Source organism: Poromitra crassiceps (assembly GCF_964638095.1).
Source record: "Poromitra crassiceps genome assembly, chromosome: 8".
NCBI classification, from domain to species: Eukaryota; Metazoa; Chordata; class Actinopteri; order Beryciformes; family Melamphaidae; genus Poromitra; species Poromitra crassiceps.
In genome coordinates, this window is record NC_139629.1 from 41831405 (window position 1) to 41859076 (window position 27672).

Here is a 27672-nt window from a genome sequence, read left to right on the forward strand (position 1 = left end):
TGAAACCCCTCGCTGTCAGGTGAAAAGAAGCAGCATGGCAACATGTATCGGCGGAAAGTGCTCGTCAACAACTCTCCCCAGATCGACAGAGGGGGTGGAGCAACAACCGGGACAGCGGGGTGGATTGGCCAAGTACAATTGGGGAGAAAATGGGAGAAATATCTGAAAAAACTTGATCCAAAAAATAAAATAAATAACTCAGTCTGGACTGAACAGGTTGGCTTAGTTCTAACAGGAACAACACCTTCTTGATTTGATTGATCACTGGTCAAATTTGTTGATATTGATATTGTTGATCAAGTCCGCCATTCACCTTGATGAGAGGACTCGACTAATCTAGTCATAAGCTTCAAACTTTGAGCAGTTTCTGATCACTGATCAGCCCACTCAACCAATCAGATTATTTCTGCCTACAATTAGTACAATTAAAACTAGACCTCCAGCCTCCGCGGTAAGCTACCTATAGCTGGCTGCTTGTACAGCACAGGATTTGGAGACTCTCATACAGGAACTTAAAGCTGCCATTCCAGCAACCAGATTAAGATTAACGATGGAACCACTGAGGGAAGCTTTGATGTAGATTTGCACCACGGTTAGCTGAAGTTATTGGAAGGCATGCAGAGCTTTCAATCTGTTCTGCTTTGGACCCAAAAGAGAGCTCTCATCAGGCACCTGAAAACACTAAAATTAGGCTGATCTGGTCATGTGCGGACCTGCTGTGGTTTCTGTGTTTGAACAGAATTCAGGAGCTCGGGCTGGCTACCGAAATAACCCAGTACTGTACCAACTATCAAAACTTGGGTTTTGAGGAAATTTGTTAGATTCAAATGTTTATGTTTTGTGTTTTATCCTTTTTATTGTATTTTACATGGTTGATTGTTCGAGAAAAAAATAAACTCAACTCAACTCAAACCAAACCCAGGACCAATGAAACTTCTCCATCAAATGATCCCTGCATTCAATCCTTCTTGTACACAGATCTAGAAAAAATATATATTACGATTTGTATGGTTTGGCTCACAGCCAATCACCGCAAGCGTTCTTTGATTTAATGCAGCATGCGATTGGCCCACTACTGTAGCTACAAATGAACCCATAGATCCCTATCTTATCACTGGGTCACTGAAACACGTCCTTTGATGTACTGACCCAGTGGTAACTTTGATGTAGGCTACTGACCCAGTGGTAACTTTGATGTAGGCTACTGACCCAGTGGTAACTTTGATGTAGGCTACTGACCCAGTGGTAACTTTGATGTACTGACCCAGTGGTAACTTTGATGTACTGACCCAGTGGTAACTTGGATCTACTACTGACCCAGTGGTAACTTTGATGTACTGACCCAGTGGTAACTTTGATGTAGGCTACTGACCCAGTGGTAATTAAAAGAAAAAAACTAGCAAAGATTAGCACTTGTTCCTAAGATATGGCCTATACAGTCTGTGTAAGTCGGGTGCTGTGTATGTAGAGTTGGCAGGGTGCCAAGATGCCGCCAAAATGTTGAAAAGGTATAAAAGGTAATAAAGTACTCCATGCCGTGGTATTGGTCTCACTTATGGACTTCTGGTACTGGTATTGGTACTGGTGGTGCCCTATGGTCATTTTTTAAACGATAGCCAGCCCTTTCAGGAGCAGATGTTTTTTGAGTACTATGGAGCTCCAGTTTTATTCGTGCTTGTGTATTTTGAAGTATTCACTTTGATTGATTTCTCTCGTGGGAATTTCATTCACATTTTTCCTGGCCTGCAGAATTGTGGACTCAAGTTGTAAGTGGAGCACAGCGAAAACAACACCAGGTTTGTGTCACATAATAGAAACAAGGGAAACAAGTCGTCCCACCTGAATGATGCATGGGCCAATTAGTAACAAGATCAGCTTTCTATTCCAATCAAGTCAATTAACTTGCTCAGGAAAATCACATCTTGGGGCTTCAAATTGGTTCCAAAACTCTACATATTAGTCATGTATAAGTGGATATCTGCCTGCTTTTGGTCCAAATGTAGTTGAATCCAAACAGCCGGTGAATATCAGACAGAACAAGCTCAGGCTATTATACTATCAGTTAGACACACTTGTTAAAAAGGTCATTTAACAATAGCTCAACAATTCCCCAAGAGATCAATAAAGTGTTACGGTATCTTATCTTATGTACTTTACGACACAGCAGAGGTGGAACCAAAGTGAGAACGTGTTGCAGTGCGTCAACGTGTCTTGTGAACATAGCTCATGTTGATCCAAACCAAACACACAGAAAGCCACACATCCTTCTGAAGAGGTGGGTGTACATGAGTCATGACTACACTGGAGAGTGTAGAGTCTCCAGAGACACAGACTAGATGTTTGTTTTACTAGCAATTGGAAGGACAAGAAAGAACTGCATGTCTGAAGGTAGTGCAATAAAAATGCATGGAGGGGATTTTTACAAAAGGCGGCCTAATATGTGCAGGCCTAATTCATAAACGATAAAAACCAAAACAAATAGATGGGCATTCTCTTACTGCTGTGTGTAGATAAGACTCTTTATTCTGTTGTTATGCATAGTTTTATTCATCTTCAGCATTGTAACAGAAGGATAACAGTCAACTGACAGTTGTAGCATTCATGAAGCCAAAAGAAATGCTGGCGTAAGATGTCTTAAAAAGGATGAGCAATTTTCAAGACAGCTGTGTCTAGTTTGGGACAGACAATAGAATAGAATAGAGACAGAGGTCGGCAGACGCCACTGTTTAACAAACAGTCTCCTGCATTTACCTATATCCAACATGACCTTTAGGGATATCAGTTTGGGAGAGGAGAGAGAGGGACAACGACTAAAATATGGACAGACAGACAGACAGACAGACAGACAGACAGACACACACACACACACACACACACACACACACACACACACACACACACACACACACACACACACACACACACACACACACACACACACACACACCCACACCCACACACACACACACACACTCCTTAGTCACTCACACGCCTTCCAGCTCTCTATCAAAAATGTTTTTCAAATTCATTCATTCAGGCTTCATTGACATGCAAACATACGTCGTTCACATTACAAAGGCAAGTGTGAAAAAAAATGTAGGCTATATTCTACAATGAAAGATATATAGGCTAGCCTAGAATAGTGCAATGCAATCATAAGAGTAGGTGACTTAAAAATACTGATTTATGTATTTTTTGCTTTTGCTGTTAAAAACGATAGCCTACAGATGAGATGAGTAAAGAAAACTTAAAAAAAATTGTAGACATTGCATAGGCTATCGCACGCACGCTCAGACACACACGACACTACACACGGTTCTATTTACAGTAGCCTGTACCGCCTCCCACTCAGAGGCAGGTGTCTCTGAGCAGCAGGAGAGAAGCGCAACGCCAAACTTTACGCAGCATCGCCCTGTCTCCGCAGCGTGTCTGCCCCCCCTCTCTCTCTCTCTCTCTCTCTTTCTCTCTCCCTCTCTCTCTCTCTCTCCCTCACTCACACATACACTATCTCTCCCTCCCTCCCTCTCACCTGCATGTCTCTCTCTCTCTCTCCACGCACCATAGCATGGCTTAACATTTCTCCCTTGCCCCCTGCAGCAGGCTGTGGTCTCGGGGACCATGGTCGTGCTCTCGGTTCATCTTGGGTCGCCGCCGAGTCCTTTGAGGGAGCAGATCCGAGTTGGACGGCCTCCACTGCCGCTTCCGCATTCCCACAGACGCCCGCACCGTGCGCACTGCTGCAGCACCGGGGCTCTGATCCATGATCTCAGCGCGAGCAAACCGGTTCCTCCGGATAATCTAGCCGACTCTTGCTGGCGTTGCACTATGTTTTCAGTGAGAGGGAGAGAGAGGAGAACGGGGGCTGCTGCACGGCTCGGCTGAAACCGGGCCCTTTTTTGTCACGCACGGACGGACCCGAAGGAAGCGGCAGATTCCCTTTGATCTGCGTTATTAGAATAAACCTTAGAATAAACCTCTGATGTCCCGCGATGGAGCCGTGCTGTCGCAGCTGTATGCCGTGCTGTAGCCGGCTGTGGAACTGGATCTGGCCGGACTTCCATTACCCCAACCTCCCCAACAACAACAACCACCGAGTCATCGCGAACCCAGCGGCGGTCGAGATCGGCACCACTTCGGTAACACATTTGTTAGAGAGGCTATTCTGTGTGCAAAGCAACATAGGCTACAACACATGCCATAGCATAGGGAAAGCATTATCAGCAGGATCACTTTTGAATGGCCTCATGCACTATTTGTTAACAAATTGTTTTATTATTGGGAATGTCCATAATTCTTAATTGAACCAACCCCCCATCTTTTAAGTTTTAATAGAATTTTTTATGTTATTTTGTCTCTTAAATATGTAGGCATAGCCTATAGCTATAAGAAATGCATGTCAGTTCAAATGTACTCAGAAATGTTTGTCTGAAGAAGTATGTCACAAAAATGAATCTTATTTTAATTTTATTTCTGTTATTGCTGATTGTTCCTTTGTTAATTGAACTGCAGCCCTATATGACTTGACTATATATGTTCTCACAATTAAAGATCCGGACCATCTCTGGGGACATCCGCGTCCCGTCCCCCAAGAAGCGGCCGGTGCAGCTGTACGCGGCGCTGTTTGACTTCGAGGCCCGCAGCGATGAGGAGCTGTCGGTGCGGGAGGGCGACAAGCTGTCGGTGCTGGAGAAGCGAGGCGACTATGTGCTGGCCAAGAAGCTGACCGGCTCTCTGGAGTCTGGCCTGGTCCCTGCTAACTATGTGGCTCTGCTGCAGGACGAGTTCGCCAAACACAAGTGAGTCATCACTCATATGCTCCTCTCTGCTCTCAGGCTATTCTCTCTCCACGACCATCCAGTGGCAAGCAGGCCTATTCATTCAGGGTTCCCACAGGTCCTTGACATCCTTGAAAGTTTGTGAATTTGAGAGACAGAGAAATCAATGCATTGAAAGTTTTTTGCATGATGGGTGATTGAAAGTGCTTGGATTTAAGATAATCAGTTTATTGTAATGAAACCAGAAACTATTGACATTAAGAAGCTAGTATGAGAGAATGTTAGTATTTTTTCTTAGAAAATTGACAAAATGATTAATCGAATTGTAATACTATAGTTGGCGATTAATATTCGATCAACTAATCGATTAAGCGACTAATTGTTGCAGCTCTACATGATAGCCTGAGTCAGTTCAAATCTCATCATGTAATATATCGTTTTAGGCTAATATGATTATGGCAGACAATCCTATAATAACAAGAATGCAAAGTGTCTTGAGTGTGAGCAGAATTGTGTTCGGCCACAGCTATGCCATTTTACGCGTGCTCATGCTGAATCTTTTAGGAAATGTAAAGAGCACCCCTGCTGGTGACCTATGGTCCAAGCCTGATTTACCTAATGATTGCCCTAATGATGTCATGTCACTCGACCAATGATGACATCATCGCTGATGACATCACTCACTGATGACATCAGTGGTGTAAATGTTTTTGGCCATGGATAGCATTTACATGTTGACTGTTTACTGTGAATTTTACTCCAAAACACAATTTATTTCAATACAGCCATGTTACAAAAGCACACATCTCCCAAAAACATTGAAATAGTAATAAAAAAAACAATTAATATTGATCAATATTCATATTCAACATTCATATATGGCCCACAGAGCTTCATGCAATGTGACCTATGTTTTCTGCTCAGTTAGACTTATCCAATGATATATTGCTTATTGGTTTTTAGAACGAATATTTCTTTATTTTGGAAAAGCCAATAAAAACCCCAGGACACATATGCCACATCACATAATTTATTCAGGACTTCAAATAACTAATTACTTTTTGTATAAGTTCCGTCAGTAGACGTAAATTCTCAGCCTCCTCTATCCGTCGCACTGTTGGCGGCAGTCTCCAATTGTCTGGGAACTGAGACTACTTTAGTACAGTACAATCATTCAAAAATATATACAATAATAACACGAAACTGACCATACTTTGTTTGACATATTTTAATAACCTAATAATCACAATCACTTCCATGTCTTCCATGTCTTCCACATCTTCATCTTCATCAGAACTTTACACACTCTCTGAGGTGGATGCCTTGTTCTCACAGTCTTCCAGTCTACACATATCAGAGAGGCCATTTGCAACACGCATACATCTTGGGAGTGATTTTTTTTTTTTTGGGACAGTTAGAGGCCAGTCGATCCAGGACAGCATCATCGGGTGCTGGCTGGCCTTCCATCCAGTCCAGCACCAACTGTTCAGCTTCCTCTCCTCTCTCAATCTTCCAGCCTCTGCCAACAGAGCTTGGCACTGGTGGGTCCTTCTCCAAACATCCTCTCCGTATACCAGCCTGGTAGTTGGCTCGCTGTGCATGTTTTGTTAAGCAGTCATGGTGGGAGTTGATGACTTTTGATTTCACGTTTTTTTTTAGCACAGAAAAGGTGATACCTGAGCTCATTGACCTTGGTGGTCGATGCTTTTGGGGCATTTTTATAAATGCCTCTAGTTTGTCCCAACTCTATGAATGTGTCCTGAGTTTGCCTGTTGCTGGTCAGACGTTTTAGGGCACTTGTCTTCCCTTTGCCTGCAAAAGCACTTAGCGTGTCACATCCTGTATGCGTACAACCCGATGAGAGCCCTACAAACCTCTATGCCAACAGTGGCAGCAACCTTTCTGATGTCCACCAGCCTTGTGCGGTTTTACTGCCACACATCTAAATCCCACATCTAAATGCCACACATCTGGAAGAATGGGGACTCAATCTTGTCACAGAATGCTAAAGATATGATAAAGATCTGAGCAGATAACTACAGATGGTAGCCCTCTCTTGTGGCATGGCACCATGGAGAAGTAGGCGGTTTTCTTCTGGTTGGCATTGAAGGGCTGACTCCTCCTCACTGTCTTGAGAAGTGATTAGGATCTTCTCTTCTCCATTCATCAACTATGAAGCTAATGAGACTATTTCTTTTACTGGTTTTGGTCAGAAAGCTCCTCCACTGCTTCACCATCTGTGTGCCTGTGATACATTCCACCTCGTGACCAGTCTCTTCACCCCTGTAGAGATCTTTCACTGTTCTTGATAGAGTTCTCCTTGTATGTGACGAACGCAACATCTATTCTGCTCCTCTGACTGCGTTCCCTCAGAGCCGTACCCAGAACTGTTGTGGCAACATCTCTCAAAGTAACGTGATCACCTTTCACTCTTTGGACCAAGTTAATTCCATCAACCACTGTAGCAGAGTTCCCATGGAATTGCTCTGCTACTGCTAAGTTTGTGGCCAAAGTCACTTCATTTGTCTTTCTCAGCAATCCATCTGGTGTGGACACTAGGGCCCAGGGCAATGGTCCAAGGGGGTGAGGAAGCGTGATTTCTAACCCCACATAGGATAAGCAATAACCACGCCCTGTGGCGCCGGGATTGGCCAGGAGCAACACTGGAGGGCACGCAGCCCAGCGATTTCATGAACCAACTGAATAGCTCTTGAGAACGGACAGCGATTTCGAGAGTGGAGATTGAGAGCGGACATTGAGAGCGGACATTGAAATGAATTATGGTCACCTACCTTCCTTAGCATAGTAATAATAATAATAATAATAAGCATAATAATTGTAATCTACACAATGTACACAATCTACAAAAACATGCAATAATATAAACGGTGTTGTGTCCACGTTCATAGCTCATATAATATAATGTATCATATCGTTAATTTCAAGCTCAATTCTTACCCAGAGAAAAGGTACAGCACTGAAAATGTAACAAGCAATAGTTTTTTAAACATCTTTATTTTAAAAGATGAAAAACCCCAGGTGCTTTAGTCCCAAGCTTCAATGCTCCTGGCCAATCCCGGCGCCACAGGGCGTGGTTATTGCTTATCCTATGTGGGGTTAGAAATCACGCGGTGAGGAAGGATATCCTCCATAGGTAGACTGTGCCCTTGTGTCATCACCATGATGCATCCAAACAAAGACCTGTCTGCTTTCAAGATGATTGCCCTCCCACTTTGCTTTCATTGGGTTTGGTCATGGAATTTCTTTGCTGGTGGGTCTTTCTCCATGCAGTCTCTCATCCTTGAAGGTTGCATAACATTGCTCACCAATCTCATAAGCCTTCATCAGGTTGGCAGCAATGTGTCCTTTGGGACTGCCTTTGCTGTAGAGATGCTAATGTGGTCCTGCTTCTCTGCAAATGGATTGACCCATTCATGCATGAGGCTAAACCACTGCTGAAACGGCTTCCTTGTCTTTCTGGATGCGTGGCTGCTATAGCTCCGCATGACTAACCTCTGATGTGTTGCCTTGCACCATCTTCCTTACTGTAACTGTCCCAGGAATGCACTGTGGTGCTCAGCTGGTTGGCAGCTCCAGCATTCAGGCTGAAGCGTGCCTCCAGGAGTCTGTGTGTGTCTTTGTTAACTGTGACTTCTCCAGTAGCTTGGTCCACAGGGGTTCTTATAGCAATCGAAGTGCAACTCCCAGTCCCTAGACCAAGTACTATGTCCTCTACCATATCAATGTATGACACCCAGAATGCAGATAGGAGGTGTTCCACAGGGTTATCAGCTCAGCTAAGAGTGGACCTTGCAGCAGATTGTTCAACGTCTGTTGGTTCAGGTCACTGGCCATGTCCTTCACATTGTCTAAGAATGATTTGATCATCCCACTCTTCTCTGGAATGCTGTCCTCAACCCACGGCGTGAACTCTGCCCATGCAAGTCTCCTCAGTGCTTCATAGATGTACTGACAGCACGCTTATAGTGTTTACCATCAAGGACTCCATTGATGGAACCCTCTGCACCAATTCCAGCCTTTAGACGAGCATCCTGAAATCGCTTTCCTAAGATGGAGACTTCATTACATGGGTATGGAATGTCCCCATTCTGAGAAGAATGTTGGATAATGCTTCTGATGAACATCTTCTACTTGGTCTTTTTGATGTGCAGGTATTCTCACACCAGCTTCATCAGTAATGGTTTCTATGACTTTCCTTTTCAGAGTATCTAAGTCTCTCTTCAGTGATCGTAGATTCTTGGGGCTTCTTGTTCTCCAGGTTCTTTAGCAACATTTAAAATAGGGGCATTGTTTCTCACTTTGGCTGCTTCAAGTAATGTTTCCTAGGATTCATAGTCTTGAGGACTTAACTAAATGGTCATCTTCTTTTATATGATACACTGTGAATCTCTCTGTGTGTGTATGGCTCTCCATTCTCAATGCAAAGTGATTCAGCTACTCCAGATCTAAATCTACTCTGCTCTTCTGTCTCAGTTGTGCATCACCACAGTACCCAACGCATTCAAAAATAAAGAATAAACACTAACATTGCTGATGAAAAAATGACCTGCTGCAAAGGTGATATTAATGTCTAGCTTGGCTAAATCCACACTTAATACGTTTTCATTTTAAAATGCATAACTTTTGCTACGTTTATACCTAGCATCCACTCCTTCATATGATATTTTGACATGTATAAGTAATATAACATTTCATGTTTACTTTAAACTTCCTCCTAGCATTACAATCATCCATGCTTGCTGAAAGAGCTGTGTGCCTCTAATGCAGTTTAGATGATGTGGAACACTGATTGGCTTATAGACATCCAATCAAATAAGTTTGTTCATTTGGGTGGGTGGAGTAAGATGACAGTAATCATAGATCTAGACATCCTAGAAAAGTCATGTCCATGGATCGAGTGGTATATCTTTATAAATTGTATTGGCTCACGCATGGCCTTTAAAAATTAGCCCGCTACAGCCTACTGTATGAAAGTCATATCGACGGGGATGCTAATTTCAACTGAGGGTGCAATGCATGCTCTTGCACCCCTGTAGAACCGACCTCCCTGCCTGTCTGTCTGTCTGTCTGCCTGTCTGTCTGCCTGTCTGTCTGTCTGTCTGTCTGCCTGTCTGTCTGTCTGTCTGCCTGCCTGTCTGCCTGCCTGCCTGCCTGCCTGTCTGCCTGTCTACCTGCCTGTCTGTCTGTCTGCCTGTCTGTCTGCCTGCCTGTCTGTCTGCCTGTCTACCTGTCTACCTGTCTGTCTGTCTGTCTGCCTGTCTGCCTGCCTGTCTGTCTGTCTGTCTGTCTGCCTGTCTGCCTGTCTGTCTGTCTGCCTGTCTGCCTGTCTTCACAACCAGCTGGCATCTACAGCCTCTCCATTATTCATCCAGCCTGGTGGGGAGTCATTTCATTCATATCTCAGCTGAGATCTCTGCTGTTTGTGTTTCTGTTGACCCCAAACTGACCACAGAACCCCCCCCCCCTCTCTCTCTCTCTCTCTCTCTCTCTCTCACGCACGCACGCACGCACACACACACACACACTCGCACACACGCGCGCGCACACATATCGACGGGGATGCTAATTTCAACTGAGGGTGCAATGCATGCTCTTGCACCCCTGTAGAACCGACCTCCCTGCCTGTCTGTCTGTCTGTCTGTCTGCCTGTCTGTCTGTCTGCCTGTCTGTCTGTCTGTCTGCCTGCCTGTCTGCCTGCCTGCCTGCCTGTCTGTCTGCCTGTCTACCTGCCTGTCTGTCTGTCTGCCTGTCTGTCTGCCTGCCTGTCTGTCTGCCTGTCTACCTGTCTACCTGTCTGTCTGTCTGCCTGTCTGCCTGCCTGTCTGTCTGTCTGCCTGTCTGCCTGTCTGTCTGTCTGCCTGTCTGCCTGTCTTCACAACCAGCTGGCATCTACAGCCTCTCCATTATTCATCCAGCCTGGTGGGGAGTCATTTCATTCATATCTCAGCTGAGATCTCTGCTGTTTGTGTTTCTGTTGACCCCAAACTGACCACAGACCCCCCCCCCCCCCCTCTCTCTCTCTCTCTCTCTCTCTCTCTCACGCACGCACACACACACACACACACACTCGCACACACGCGCGCGCGCACACACACACACACACACACACACACACACACACACACACACACACACCATTGTAATGTAGGATAATAAGCATGGATAGGGTTTCTCCTCTGTCAGTCCTGTCAGTTGCCAACAGACAGCAGAGGAAGTGAAGAGCAGCTCTTCATAATGTGACACTGCAAAAAAAAAAAAACATCCATCTGAACAAGTCAGTTACGCTTCAACTTTCAACTCTTATTTTTCTGAAACGAAAAAGAAACATTCTGCGATGAGAAGAGATGACTATATTGAAACTAGTCAGAATCACTGTAGGGCTGCTGGGCATTGAATCATTAGCAATATTGGCGATAGACAATTCATCAATACAATAAGAAAATAGTTTCAATATATATCAATATGTCGCTTGATAATGCAACGTGTTACGAGTGACACTCAAACAGACAAACAAACAGCCAAATCCTAAAGTTTCCTCCTGAACATATTTATTACACAGCTGCAACACTCAATTTGTGTTTTTAATTGTTCTGTTAACATTCAAATGATTACCTGTGTGCCTTGATAAATTAGCTGGTTCAAAATAAAGTTGTTAAGTGTACCCTCCTAGTCCATCTGATGGACTTTTCCTGCAGTCGCGTATGGGCCGTTTCCACATTTTTTGAGTATATGGTCTTAAAGTAAGGCTAGGTATTTTTTTTGGGGTATTTGACAAAAATCAATCATAGTTATAATTTTTATACGATCTTAAGACCTATTTTCAAAAATACTCCTCAATTTACTCCTGGTCCATCTGATGGACCCATTGACTTCCATTGAAACCACTCTATTGGTACTCCCAGCAAATTTTTACAAAATTAATTTATTTCATTTATTTCAGCGGGCATCCTGGACCAAATACCTTGAACTTTGACCTTAATATCTAACCTCGGAGTTGGTAGAAATTTTGGGGGAGTTACATGGTCTCATAGTCAATTGCATAGTTGTCCCATTGATTTCAATGTTAATTTTGCACAAAAAGAACATTTTTTTTTGACTTCCAGCTAATTTTTCAAAAAATCATTATTTCCTTGATGTTACACATCTCACCTTGACTCAAGGGGTTAAAATTGTAGTTTCTACTTTTTTTTTTTTTTTTCCCATATTCCCCCAGTTTTGGCATAGCAATCAATTCCATACAGTTTACATGAAATGTAAAAAAAACTGATTCCTATGCCAAAGATGGGAAAATATTATAAAACTGAATTTGACAGTCCACACTACTGATTTGAAGCCTTTAGACCAGGATAGATGCTGGACTAAAGCTCGTTTGTGTTTTTTGGGGAAAATGGCTGGTAGTCCAAAACATGCGCTTTTTGGATTTTTGGCTCAAAATATGAAAAAATACTATTTTTACAAAAAATCACAAAAAATACAAAAACCCACTGATGATGTCACAATGTCTGTGACATCATCAGTAATGTCATCAGTGACATATTATTGACAAAAAATCATCTCATGACATCACTGATGATGTCATAGGCTAGTGATGTCATAGCTATTGTGACATCATGCCTGTGAATCTTTGATACTAGGCATCTTGCAGTGGTGACTTTTGTAAAACACCCCAACTTGCCCATAATATCAGACCCAAAGCCAGTTTGTCTTTATGGAAATGGCAAAAAAAAACTTTTTTTTTTTTTATGTACTTTTTTTTTTTTTACTGTACTTACTGTACACTGGCATTTGAGGGGTTAAAATTCGAATAGGTATGAAATGTTGGTATGAGGTATTAGGGAAGAAGTTACCAATGAATTATAAACAGTCAAAAATTTAAAAATTTAAATTAATATTTATAAATTAGTACAGTATTCTCGTTAAGGTCCATCAGATGGACCAGGATTAAATTGAGGATTCCGCGGCAGCAGGGTACAAGGGTTAAATTCAACCTTTTTTCTTCATTAAAAATAGGTAATTAAAAATGATCAATAATTACTGATATCGACTGATATGAAATATTTTATATCGATACATTTTTTGGCTATATCGCCCAGCCCTAACTGTAATATTCCTAGAAAGTCTTTATAGTTTCCTATGGTATTCGTTGAGGCCTGCTTGTCCCTCTCTAAACTCTTTCACGCCTGCTCCATGGCAGTTTCAGTGAAACCTGAGAGCAGACCCGCCCATCCAGATAATACAAGTAAATAAAGGTTTGTTCATAAACACCTGAACAGGCAGGACAAACGCAGCACTTAACGCCCTCTCAAGGAATCTATCAGGCTACTGTATCACATTCATGCTCATTTCACATGTTTAAATACAGCTTGCAGATCAGATCACTAACGATGGCCTGAAAGCTGAAACCTGCTGCTCTCCTTTTTCAGCTATAATAAATAGTTTTGTTTTCAACATTTGACATTCTTGGGAGCGTAGCAAAGTGTGTTCTGCTCTCCAGGTCCTTGAAAAGTCTTGAAATATTTGAGATCATCTAGATTCCAGGCTCTTAAAGGTTGCTTTGTTCTTGTAGTACGTAGAGAGAAGTCAACTTCATCACTCAGACCTCTGTCTGTTGTTGTGTCTGTCTGTCTGTGTGTCTGTCTGTGTGTGTGTCTGTCTGTCTGTCTGTCTGTCTGTCTGTGTGTGTGTCTGTGTGTCTGTCTGTCTGTGTGTGTCTGTCTCTCTGTGTGTCTGTCTGTGTGTCTGTCTGTCTGTCTGTCTGTCTGTCTGTCTGTCTGTGTGTCTGTGTGTCTGTGTGTCTGTCTGTCTGTCTGTCTGTCTGTCTGTCTTTTTCTGTTGGCTCATTTGATCATTCATTCATTTGTATCTCTACCTTCTATCCTTTCATCATTCCTCATTGTCCATCCATTCATTAATCCATCGTGTGTGTGTGTGTGTGTGTGTGTGTGTGTGTGTGTGTGTGTGTGTGTGTGTGTGTGTGTGTGTCTTTGTGTGTAGATGGTACTATGGGAACATAAACCGTGTGAAAGCTGAGAAGTTGTTGCTGGCTTCCCAAAACAAAGATGGCTCCTTCCTGGTGCGCATCAGCGAGAGCCACAGTGACGAGTACACCATCTCCGGTAAGGACCTGACACTCCTCCATCCATCCACCCATGCATCTATCCACTCATCGTCCCCCCCCCCCTCTCTCTCTCTCTCTCTCCCTAATGCTTTCCCAAAATTCATTAATTTCCATGACTTTTCATAACTAAGTCGTAATGCTTCCAATACCTACAGATACTCGCTGATTTCCCATCAAAATACATTTCCCTGCCTGGGATACACCTCTCAAAATTCAATGATATTCCATAAGCCATTCCATGGCTGGTAGAAAGCCTGTTATTCCTGGCCTCTCTCGTAGCCTCCTCCCTGGTCTCTGTCACTTCGCCTATCCCCCTCTTCCTCCATCACGCTGCCCTCCCTCTCCCTCTGTTGCCCTTCAGTCTCTCAAGGTCTCCAGCCTCCATCCACTTTCATCACCCTCTCTATCTCTCTCCATCTTTCCTGCCCTCTGGCGGCCATATTGGAAGTCCAGAGATGTCTTGTGACATCATCAGTGGGACAGAAATGGAAACAGATATGATGCCCACTTGCTCCCTTTTATATAATAACTAGGCATCTCGCGCGCCCGATTCCTGCGCGGCCTCGCCTGCCCTGCAGCTCGGCGAGCTGGCCCTGCACCTCGCATACGCAGCTCGGCTGCTGCGCCTTTTAATATATAGATAGACGGACGATGGCTAGTTAGCTAGCTAACAGTGAGTTCAGGTTCTGAGCTGACTCTTCTCAAGCTACAGCTCAGAGTGTTTTGGAGACTAGGGTCAGGTCAGGTTCATGTCGCTCTCTTCTTTAGGGTTGCCACTTTCCAGATAGCACAACTCCACCACCAACACCACAGGGTGGTTTGGCTAGCAGGCTAGCAGGATGGCCTCTTTCTGCCAGTTGAACCGCAAACATGTCACAAAGACAGATTTATTTCAGTACTATTCTGTGAAAACAGTCACATGTGGTTTAGTTTGAAGGGAGACCACGCCCACATCGAAAGAATGAAAAGGCAATAGAGCTAAACAGGCACGTGACTTTTCGTGACGTAATTTGTCCCCGGAAGTAAGTTCCGCCTCCATTTTCTGCGTAGACATTTCGATAAATCCAAATATAACGAGTTTTAAGGCTTGAACCAAGCCAACAAGTCTTCCAGAGAATCGTGAGTGACCATAAAACGTTCGGTTTAAGTGAGAACAAAAAATAACGGGGGGGGAGAAAATAAAAAAAGATTCCCGTTGTTATTTTTGTTTTTGTTTTTTTGTATTTAATGTATGGTTTGATAGCAAGATCATTCATATTGGACAATTCTACCCAAAGTTGCCCCCAAAATAGTGTTTTCAGGCTGGAAATGGCGGCCATCTTGGGGGGGGGGAATCTTGATTTTTGCGTGGCTAATGACTTTGATCAAAATAACAGTCCACAAAGGAGTATTTGTGCCAAATTTGTCGCTTCTTTCCGGAAGTGAACATTTTTTCTCTGTGGTATAATGACGTAAGGGATAATGGATAGTGAGCCGGTGATTACTGGCGAAATAATGACCGACAGGTGATATTGAGCCCGACGCGCAGCGGAGGGCTTAATCATTCACCTGAAGGTCATTATTTCCAGTAATCACCGGCTCACTATCCATTATCCCGCTTAGAACACGGCCTACGACTAAATCATTCAATAATCTGACAAAAATAATTATTCAAATAGATTTTTTAATAGCGTTTTGAACGACAAAGCGGTTTCATTCATAATTGGCACACAAGACACCACAGCTGCAACTGGTTGGCCTAATTAGTAGTGTCTTGCTGACAAAAGGCTCTTATCAACTGATTAATCCAGGTGTGGCAGAGCAGTGGTCGGTTGTCGAGAAATAATGACCGGTGAATCTTGTTGATTGACCAATCAGAATCGAGTATTCAAGAGAGCCGTGTTCTAATGCTCAATATACCACAGCTGTGAGCCAATCAGATTGCTTGATTTGAGAGAGCCGTTTTATAATTAGACATGATTTAACCCTCTAGCCTGGCTGTTATATATTTAGACATTATTTAACCCTCTAGCCTGGCTGTTATATATTTAGACATTATTTGCACGCAGCCAATTTTCTAATGGACCTCCATGATGGAGCCAGCGGTGGCTGCTACAATTTTTATGATTTGTGACTGCAAAGCTCTATTTCTACTCTCTCTCTCTCTCTCTCGCTCTCTCCCCCTCTCTCTCTTTTTGCTCTCTCTCTCCCTTCTCTCTCTTTCTCTTTCTGCTCTCCCTCTTTCTGCTCCCTCTCCTCCCCCTCTCTTCCCCCCAAGTTACTGCCATCCCATCACTCTCTCCATTCCTCATTACCATTTTTATGTCCCCCCATCCTCTGCCATCCACAACTACTTCAGGCATCTATCTCTCTCACACACACATTTTCACTGTCCCTCGCTCCTCCTCTCTCTCCCTCTCTCTCTCCTCCATCTCTCTCTCTTTCTCTCTCTGTCTCTCTCTCCCGCCCCCCCCCCCCTCCCCTTGAAGGTCCTTTGGATCCCAGGGGGAAAAGCTGCAGTTAGACCTTCAATTTCTGCGCTAGCCCCTCTTGAAATATGCATTATCGGCTCTGTCTGTGTGTGTGTGTGTGTGTGTGTGTGTGTGTGTGTGTGTGTGCGCACACAATTTACTGTATCTCTCTTTCCCTCACTCTCTCTCTTTCACACACACCCACACACCCCACACTACACACAAACACATTTAGCATACACATCTTCATGTACTTTGAATGTAACAATAATAATGTATTTTTGCGTATGTTTGTGTTGTAGTATTTGTAAGTATATGAACTCATTCATGTCTGATTATAACATTGATTGTAACATATTATTAGCTGATTATAACATATATAGCATTTAGCATATTGGAGAATTATCATAGTTTTAGCAATCTCATTTACTGTAGTACTGTAATCTCACTGGCTGTGTTAAACCTCAGTGGTGGAGCCAAAGTTCCATAGTTTTACATACCACGTTCTCACTCGCCTTGCAGTTACAGCTCCCCGCCAGGAGGGAGTGCAGCAGTCCCCTAAGCACCCCTAGTTCCAGCGTCCCTGTCAAACACTGATGTTTGGTCCGGAGCCCCCTTGGCGTCACATGTTAACGCACTGGCTACCCCTTTTTCGTAATATTTCGGCGCCACGACACCATAGCCAACAACTTATGTTATGGGTTAGGCAACTAAAACATCTAGGTTACGCTTAGACAAATGGTTTGGTTATGGTTAAATAAGAAAAACGTGAATGGAAAATGGAAATGTGTCTATGTATCTCACCATACACTCCATGCCCCCTCCCCCCAGCCCGGAGCGAGGGGAAGGTGTACCACTTCAGGATCCAGCGCTCCTCCATCGGCTCCTACTTCGTCTCAGACAAGATCGCCTTCGCCACGCTGGGGGAGCTCATCTCCTACTACCAGAAGAACTCCCGCAGCCTGGGGGTGCTGCTGGAGGAGCCATGTGCCCAGCAGGTGGGTCACACACACACACGCACGCATGCACATACACACGTGCATGCACGCACGCACGCACATATATCCTCTGGATATATAGGATTATGCAAAAAACTGAAGGAAAACCACTTTTCGTAAGATATCATACAAACCGTTTGGTGAGAATACATTGATATTGCAGTCATATACATGTATGTGTGAGTGTTTGTATGTGTATGTGCGAGTGTTTGTGTGCGAGTATGTGTGCGAGTATTCGCACACATAGAGTACACACTTCACACAGACACAAACACTACTAAGACTGAAGTGTATGTGCTCTCAGTGCACACAGGAAATGAAAGTTACATTCAGAATGTCGTGTTTTCCCTTAAATTTGATTTGTTTGACTTTGCAGCGTAAATTTGAAAAGAAAATAGTTAAATTTTCTATTGTTGCGGTGAAGCAGAGTTTAATGAATGCTGCCTTGTGCTTTATATTCATGGATTATTATTTAAATGCAAACATAATTGGAGGATAAATTAATTGTGGAATACATTTTTAGAATAGACTCGCATGCAGTGCTGTAATTAAGCCTTGTGTCCCTGCACTGCCGTAGAAATGAAACCTCCACTGTGCTGTTTCTGTACTCATGGACTCTCATGTGGAGGATTCAGCAGCACCCAGTGGGAGACCACAGAGAGCTGAGTGACACCTCTCCATATCTGGAGAGAGATGTGACGCCCACTCGACAAAATGATTGATCGCGTCAAATAACTTACATTGATAAGAACTGAAGGCTAATAGGTTGTTCCATTGCAACATGGGGCACACCACATTTCTTGGCAACACTCGCCCTACTTGGCCTCTGATTGGCTGTCATGTTTCTGCGCTGCCGTTCCATCGATGCAAGGAGGCATCTTCAGGCCAAAATGGCTGAGCGTTGTCAAAAAAACAGCGTCTCTTGCCTTCTATACTCTTTGATCATGTTACTAGACCTACTATCTATGACTAGACCCCATGAAATGAAAAAAGAAAGAATATATATATACGGTATATATATATATATATATATACATATATATATATATATACAGTATATATATATATATACGTATATATACATATATATATACACACACACACACACACACACACACACACACACACACACACACACACACACACACACATACATATATATATATATATATATGTATGTATATACAGTATATATATATACATAAACTTTTTGTGATATAATTGTACTTATTTTACATCAAAGTGGAAAGATCATCTCTTTCCGATTTTCTGGCTGCTTCAGTTAAAACTCTTTTTTCGGGCGACGGAGGTGGAAAATCTTCCTCCACAACCGAGTGCAGACTGCTGTCCGACTCCGCCCACTTCCTCCATAATGTAATAATATTCAAATAAGCCCCTCCCACTGACGCTTCGTGCCCTAACGTTATGTTTCATTCAGAAATACGTCAATACGCAGAAGTAAATCACACTCCATAGAGATCAATAGAGATATTGAAAGACAGACTTCAGGTATAGTGACCTCTCCCCAGGTGGAGGTGAGCTTCCAGGTCCCTTAGTGACTCCTCCTCTTCTCTCTTCCCTTCCAGAGGAGGCTGTGAGTCTGAGGCCATGGACAGTCAGTCTGCAGCAGCTCACAAACACACACACACACATGCATTCATGTACACACACACACACACACACACACACACACACGCACACACATACATGACAAACCACCCATTCAGCACATTTGCTTACACGTGTAACAGTATGTGCAAACATATTCCCATAGGAATATAATCTACACACACACACACACACACACAGAACACACAACTCCTCACACTCAACAGGAACAAACATACTGCTATGTACTGTATGCGACATACATAATTAAAAAAAAAAAAACACTTTCTTACTTAGATTTCAAATGGATTTTTTTCCACTCATTTCATTTCAATGTCTCAATCGTGACGCCATTTTTTTAAATGAGATTCTTAGATATTTTTTAATAGCGTGGCTGTAAATTGAGAGAGTGAGAGTGAATCCATTATACACTATGTATTGATTTTTATGTCAGTGCCATTATCATTTCATGACTGTAGGTCCATGCACGTACTGTGATTCAAGAGAGAGAGATTTGTTTTTAAACTGTTAGTCACTCAGGTTCATACTTGGGAGCTGCCAATATTTGGTATAGAATATACCATTTCATTTCATAAATGGTATGTTGTGAAAGATATTTACATTTCGAAAATATAGAGGAGCCATTCTGCAATGTTGTGTTCATTTTGTCAACCAAGGACTTAATTTACTATCCTTTAGCAAGAATCATAATTCTATCGATAAGGATTAACACTCTTACTTAAACTTGTTTCTATCAGACAGTTTAAGCAACAGACTGAAATACTCACTAAGGCTCAAGCCAAATCATGTCTTTTACTTCAAGCAAATGCCAAAGGTACTTTTCAGTTTGTTTGGTATGAAGAAGTCTGAACCCAGCTGTCTGCTTCTAGCCACAGGTGACAGCTCTACACTTTTGATACGTAAGGTCATTGTCGTGGCATAGTACTGTAGAGCAGCAACAAAGCCAAACTCGAGCCAAGAGGTGAAGTATCTGTGTGAGTTGCTGTGTGTTTTCAGTGGAGAATGTTGGCCAACAAGTTGCCCTGTGTGTCACCAGCGTCACTCGGAGACAGCTCAGAACAATGGCATGTTGCTGATTTTGATCTGTTTGTTTATCATTATTATTGTTAATCATTAATTTATTGGTCATGTTTTGTGATCTTATTCAACAAATCATCTCATAGATTTGATTTGATTTGATTTATTTATTAAAGCACTTGATCATCAGAGCAGAATGTGTTTTGTAGCACCTGATTGTTTATACGACTTAAAATAATAAATTTGTTATATGAAATTCTCAATCTCCTCTGCAATTTATTCATGACACAAACCTAATTGTCTTTCTTTCATTCATTCATTCATTCATTCATTCATTCATTCATTCATTCATTCATTCATTCATCTGTATTATCTATTCAGACATTCACTTAAGTTATTTTGCACTCTTTTGCTGCATTTAAAGGGCTGGAATCTGGGAATGTTTTTCCAGTAATAGTTAATTTATGCATCTTATCTGGACTGTGGAGTCAGTTTACACTGTACCAGTTGGCAGGATTACCATGTTGCAGACTCTCCATAGACAGCTGTTGAAATGTTTGACCAAAGTCGCGCTAACGTTAGCCATCACAGGTTCGCTGCACCGGGCAGCTGAGTGGCACTAGCTAGTTAGCATGCTAGTTGACCCAAAGATCTTACCCTGAAAATAATACTTGGCCAACTTGACTGATATGCTAGTAGCACACTGTAGATTATGGTAAAGTTATTACCACATTACAATTATAAAAGTTACAATCACTGAAAGAGGGGGAAACAAAGTGGATCATCTAAATCTCGGATTTCAGCTTTAAACTCGACCATCTTAGTTAGAAAGAGTTAGAAAAAGCACCGTCTCAGGCAGGACGAGCTATGCTATGTAGCATTTGCCTAGAGTGCAGCCAGCTGTCTGCCATTCATCGACCGTTTCGTTTAAAAGTGTGTGTGTGTGTGTGTGTGTGTGTGTGTGTGTGTGTGTGCGTGTGTGTGTGTGTGTGTGTGTGTGTGTGTGTGTGCGTGTGTGTGTGCGTGTGTGTGTGCGTGCAGCGGGAGCTGTTCGACATGGAGCCGTGGGAGAGGCCGAGAGAGGAGTTCAAACTGAACAAGAAGCTGGGAGAGGGACACTTTGGAGAGGTGTGGGAGGCTGTGTGGACCACGGAGAGCAGGAAGGTGGCCATCAAGATGCTCAAACAAGGTATGGAGGGAGGGAGAGAGAGAGGGAGGGAGGGAGGGAGGGAGGGAGGGAGAGAGAGAGGGAGGGAGGGAGAAGGAAACTTATGAAATGTCTAGGACGCTGTATGAAGAGAGAGGGAGAGAGAGGGAGGGAGGAGATAGAGGGGAGAGAAGGCATATGAATATGCATATGAAAAGATGGATACACATCTGAACTGAACTGGAATTATTGGTAAATGTATACATTTTGAAGTATTTTGTATTGTATTTGTATACTTTATTATCCCACTAATGAAATGTATCCTCTCCCATTTGACTTATTCTCTACTACCTAACTAACCTAGGCGCAGTGGGCAGCCACAGTTAGGCTACAGCACCCAGGGAGTTATTTTGCCAGTGCCTTGCTCAGGGGCACTGACAGGAGTATTCATTAAATTAAACCCAATCTGGGAAGTCAGAGTCTATCAGTCTAATGATAGTAATAAGACTCTGGGATAAGACTCTCTCTCTCTCTCTCCTCTCTCTCTCTTCTCTCTCTCTCTCTCTCTCTCTCTCTCTCTCTCTCTCTCTTCTCTCCCTTCTCTCTCTCTCTCTCTTCTCTCTCTCTCTCTCTCCCTCTCTTCTCTCTCTCTTCTCTCTCTCTCTCTTCTCTCTCTCTCTCTCTCTCTCTTCTCTCTCTTCTCTCTCTCTCTCTCTCAGAGGACACTAAACAGGATGAGTTTGTGAAGGAGGTGCAGGCGCTGAAGAACCTGCACCACCCCAAGCTGATCCAGCTGCTGGCTCTGTGCTCCAGAGGAGAGCCCGTCTACATCGTCACCGAGCTCATGACCAAAGGCAGCCTCAAGTCCTACCTCGCCTGTGAGTGCCACACACACGCGCGCACGCGCACACACACACACACGCACGTACGTACGTACGTACACACACACACACACACACACACACACACACACACACGCATGCACACACGCATGCCCACACATACACACACACACACGCCAAGGTCAGAAATGATTCAAGCTCGGGGCAAAAAATGTCCTTAAAAGTTCATAAATTCATAAATTAACCAGGAGGGAGAAAATCTCCCTGATAATTAGAAATTCTACACTGTTTAAATTATGATCATTCAGGTGTATAGTCATAAAGTGACTGTGACTGCTGTCCCCCGTGGGCCACCATAGCTGATTTGCGGGAGCCAATAGAGAGCCGCAGTAACGAGTCCGGAAATCATCGATGCTAACAGCCCTGGTTCTTCACAGTTTTCGCCTATGGGAGTTTTGAATGGGTTTTTGGCGCGATGCTTCTAATAATCTCTCCGGGCAACGCTGGCTTAATCAAACGCGAACCAGTGTTTAGTAACATCATCTTCACACACGAGGACCACTTTTATGAGTTTAGAAGCTTTTACATGCCGTTAAACGGGCGGCTAGCTAGCAAACGGCTAAATGAGACTACACTGCTGAGTCGATGTGGATATATACGTCAATAATGTCACCACTTCAAACGACGAACACGGAAATTCTCTTTCCCTCACCTGTTTCAGCCCGTTCAGCCCGTTGTAATCAGTGCACACATCAACAAAAGTCCAGGTTGAGTGCTGATGTGACGTGGAAGCCTATGCGACAGTGTGTAGTTCTGGATTAGCTTAGCTCGAGCATTTTACTTCTAGGGCTCGCATTTACGCTACAAAACTCATGAAAGTGGTCCTCATGTGTGAAGATTATCCCGCTGAACCTTGGTTCGCGTTTGATTAAACTTGCGTTGCCCAGAGAGATTATTTGAAGCATCACGCCAAAAACCCATTCAAAAATCCCATAGACAGAATCAGTGAAGAACCAGGAAGTTCGGGACTTCCGCATTCAGCCTACAAAAATACGTCATCCCTGCGGCTCTCTATGACCGGGCAATTCCGTTCAATGCATTCTGGGACAGAAAAATGGCGCCTTGTTTGTTTGGACGGCAGGGGGGGTGAGAGGGGGAGCAGTAGAGAATGTCTCTGCTGTCTTTATGTGACTGTTGCAGTCTGGTAACATACTGTTAACACACACAGAGCATCTTAATGAGCGTCAGTCTGCCTCTCTGTGCTGCAGTCTGCTAACATACTGTTTTACTTCGTTTCGAACTCAAGCTCTCACTAGTGCCTACAACGCTGCGTATGCAGCGTTGTAGGCACTAGTGAGAGCTCTCGTTCTCACTCGTAAAACCCGGGTTGTAGCACAACCCTAACGTAATCACACACAGAGCAGCTTAACGAGCGTCAGGCTGCCTCTCTGCTCTGCAGTCTGGTAACATACTGTAATCACACACAGTTTAACGAGCGTCAGGCTGCCTCTCTGCACTGCAGTCTGGTAACATACTGTAATCACACACAGCTTAACGAGCGTCAGGCTGCCTCTCTGCTCTGCAGTCTGGTAACATACTGTAATCACACACAGTTTAACGAGCGTCAGGCTGCCTCTCTGCTCTGCAGTCTGGTAACATACTGTAATCACACACAGTTTAACGAGCGTCAGGCTGCCTCTCTGCTCTGCAGTCTGGTAACATACTGTAATCACACACAGCTTAACGAGCGTCAGGCTGCCTCTCTGCTCTGCAGTCTGGTAACATACTGTAATCACACACAGAGCAGCTTAACGAGCGTCAGGCTGCCTCTCTGCTCTGCAGTCTGGTAACATACTGTAACCACACACAGAGCATCTTAACGAGCGTCAGGCTGCCTCTGCTCTGCAGTCTGGTAACATACTGTTAACACACACAGAGCAGCTTAACGAGCATCAGGCTGCCTCTCTGCTCTGCAGTCTGGTAACATACTGTAATCTTTCAAATCAGATGGACGATGGCCAACTCCTTCACTGCTCTTATTGTAGTGTCTGTTGAAAAGAACCAGCCTGTTACTGTACAATGTGAAGGAAAGCCACCAAAGAAAAAGGTGCAGTTTACCAGCATGACGTGGAACGAGCCGATCAGATAACAGAGCATCACTTACCTAACTGACGGCAAATCAGTTCCTCAGCAACAAGCGTTTTGATCGATTTATTTCCTGTTTCTAAATGCCACGGGATGGCTCATTTTGCTTTCTTTGGGGTTTGGAATTAGTTCAACAACATAACAGTATTTAGTCCATGTGATGAAAAATCTCTCCACTTAAAACCAAGACAAATGGCATTATTCTGGGAGGATTGGCAAAATGAAAGTTGATAGTTGAAAAGTGTTAACTCAAGATAATAAAGTAATAATGCACATAAAATCACAGATGGCGTATGCTAACTTTAACGCTTTCTACAGACATAGCAGGAGGCGTGCCCTATCTGGAACACACACCCATGCTACTCCCTCTGTCTACCTGCTCAACTGACCATGTTTGTCTTTGTGTGCGTGTGTGTGTGTGTGCGTGTGTGTGTGTGTGTGTGTGTGTGTGTGTCTGTGTGTGTGTGTTTATGATTTAGCCGCTGAAGGCCAGGTGCTAACCTCAGCTCATCTCATCTACATGGGCAGTCAGGTAGCGGAGGGCATGGCTTATCTGGAGGACAGGCACATCGTCCACAGAGACCTGGCTGCCAGGAACATCCTGGTTGGAGACGACCTGGTCTGTAAGGTGGCCGACTTCGGACTGGCCAGGATTATAAAGGTAAGATGGACAGATGTGTTAATGATGTCATCTGTCGAAAACCATATTATTATGCATTTCAGAGTAACGCTGATGTTGCACTCCTGGCCATGCCCCAATCAGTGATGTCATATTGATTGTCACCTTATTGGAGTGTGGCCAGAAGTACAACACTTTTTACAGTGTCAACCCATAGAGAGCAGTGCATCTGGATTGCTTCACAGCACAAAACAGATTTTTTTTTAACTAGTGCAAATAATATGTACAAGTAATATGTATATACACTGGAGGGGGGCTTTAGGTTGCAGTTCACACACACCCAGTGACTTGAGACTTGACTTGGACTTGCAAAAAATGACTTATGAGCATCCCTGGTATGTATTTGTGTGTTAACCCTCTCTACCTCTCTGTCTCCCTCTGCAGGACAGTGTGTACACAGCGAGCCGCACCACTAAGATCCCTGTGCGGTGGACGGCTCCTGAGGCGGCCATCTACCAGCGCTTCTCCGTCAAGTCAGACGTGTGGTCGTTTGGCGTACTGCTGTACGAGATGATGTCACGTGGCAAGATGCCTTATGACGGTGCGCTGACCAATCTTACGACTAATCTATTAGCACTTTACAGCAGCCTTATTATGAACATATGAACACATGTTGAAGCATTGTAAGTATGCAACAATACTGTGGACGAGTTTAATGATCTCTTCCATTATATAATGCACTTACAAACAGCACAGTGGAAGTATTGGCTCTTCAAGTGGACAAACCTAATGTTTTCCATTGTGTGGTTACACCCTTCTAAGTGCCCTATGTTCTATGTAATAAGGACATTTGCATTAAGTACCACCACAGTGTTATTGCACATGTATTTTCAAACATATTAATACTTCATACTATATCTGAATTTATTGTATATTGTTTCAAGCATAGCAAATTGTGTTTGAAAACACTTGTGCAAGATATGTTTCAGCTTTTGAGAGTGGAAAAAATAATGCTTTGGTAGCTTCTCTTTTTTAATCCCAGAGTAATCCTAAAATATACTCTCGGGATACATTAATATCTTACAAGTGTCGTGCTGACGATAATAGCCTTTTAAAGTTTTAGAGTCATTCTTCAAGCGTGACTCCAGATTGCTCTGCACAAAATCACATTCTAGATGACACAGTTGAGTTTTGTTCCTGCTGAAGAACATCGAGCAAAACAAAGAACCTGTTCTTGCCTCCCTCTTCTTCACTTCCTTCCTTCTCCACCCCTCCGCTTCAGGAAAGAGCAACAAGGAGGTTCTGGAGCTGCTGTCGTCGGGGTTCCGGCTGCCGTGTCCGACCCGCTGCCCGCCCAACATCTACCGCATCATGATGGACTGCTGGACGGGCGAAGCCTCCAAGAGACCCTCCTTCCACGCCCTGCACAGCCAGCTGGACACCATCTATGCCAGGATATACTTCAAGACCATAGAGGTGTAGAAAAAGGGTGAGAAACTCTGCGGAAAACCCTTGGAGTTGTGGAACGGGTGAGAGAGGCGAAGAGAAAGACAGTCCTTCAACACTCTCACCAGCCAGATGAAAGGATGGAGAGTGCAGTGAGAACACTGATCTCCTGCTCCAGCAGTCACCATCCACATCAGCGTATACTTCAAAAACCAGTGAGAGAGAGGACAGCGGACAAAAAAACGATGGAGACAAGGACAGAAAATATGGGGACAATGGTTAAGAGATCACGGAGAAGAAGAAGGACCAAGACTCAATGTGAATTCTGCACTCCGACCCAAAAGACACTCGACACCGAGAACACTCACAGCATCTCACAGCATTTGATTTTATACCCGTTTGTGTTTTCTAAATTATATTTTATTACTTGTGTATGTGCCATGTCTCTGTCTGCACACGTTGAGATGTTATGACATCACAGGTCAGGACCTATGTTATGACATCACAGGTCAGGACCTCAAAAGTCCATCGACTGTCTTTCGACCGCAGTGTTTTCCCCGCCGAATCGAGGTTATGTGCAATAACGACATGCTTCCTGGGTTTATCGCCCACAAGAGTATTTTATTCAGCCGATTTGGATACCAGTTTCTTCAATACTATGGGAAGCCATTTTTATCTTCCCCCATGACCCACTTTTGGGCCCCGACCCAGTGCTTGAAAAACTCTGCTTTAACGCACCACCAGTGGGCCATAGTACTGTGTGTATTACTGATGAACTATAGGCTCATTATAATGGCCAGTCACAACTAGAGTGCCTACAGTATGTTTACACTACAGACTCTGTGTACAGACACTAAACTACAAAATACTGTAAAGAACTACGAAAATGAAGGACTGCTCAGAGAACCAGCCATATCCACGAGACTTTTGTTTTTGTTTTGTTTTTTGGGGGGGTTCTGCAGTTTGAAAAGATGCAATATGAGAGCAATGCAATTTTGGACTTTTATGCATGATGATATTTATAGAAGATGAAGGCAAGTTCAGGAAACTTGAGCCATAATCATGAAAACAAAACAAAGGTTCTGCATTTTAAGCTGTAATGCCATCAGGTACCAAACCACAGATAATGGAAAGAATAAAGTATTTTAGGTATCGTTTTGAAATGTGTCTGAATTTTGATAATCTCGTGCACCATCTCTCTCTCTCTCTCCCTCTCCCTCTCCCTCTCCCTCTCCCTCTCTCTCCAAGTGTATGCAATCCATTCCACTTGTTTCAGTTAGTACTAATACTAAGAATGAGCCATAGAACTGGCATAACTGGTTTTACCCAGCATGCCTCCCAGTATCATGCATTTTAACATGCCTAGCAGCAGGGGGAGCTGAACCCAGAACGCTGGGTATAGCAGTGCCATGCTCAATGCATTAACTATACAGGGCATTTTTGCAGTTTTGACAGGAATTCAATG

The 27672-nt window shown here is 43.6% G+C and overlaps 1 protein-coding gene across 2 annotated transcripts; it reads left to right on the forward strand.

The window, feature by feature from the left end:
• Nucleotides 1-3585: 3585 nt before the first annotated feature.
• Nucleotides 3586-27324, forward strand: srms (src-related kinase lacking C-terminal regulatory tyrosine and N-terminal myristylation sites). Of its 2 annotated transcripts, none has more exons than XM_083642007.1 (9): nt 3586-4136; nt 4549-4796; nt 13791-13912; nt 17196-17362; nt 21050-21197; nt 21875-22033; nt 24622-24803; nt 25206-25362; nt 26044-27324. In XM_083642007.1, exons 1-9 carry the CDS (start codon nt 3990-3992, stop codon nt 26241-26243), a joined length of 1530 nt encoding a protein of 509 aa, XP_083498133.1. In that variant the 5' UTR covers nt 3586-3989; the 3' UTR covers nt 26244-27324. The 2 variants fall into 2 exon arrangements, with proteins under 2 accessions (XP_083498133.1, XP_083498134.1); XM_083642008.1 differs by having other exon boundaries at nt 24631-24803.
• The last annotated feature ends 348 nt before the right edge of the window (nt 27325-27672 follow it).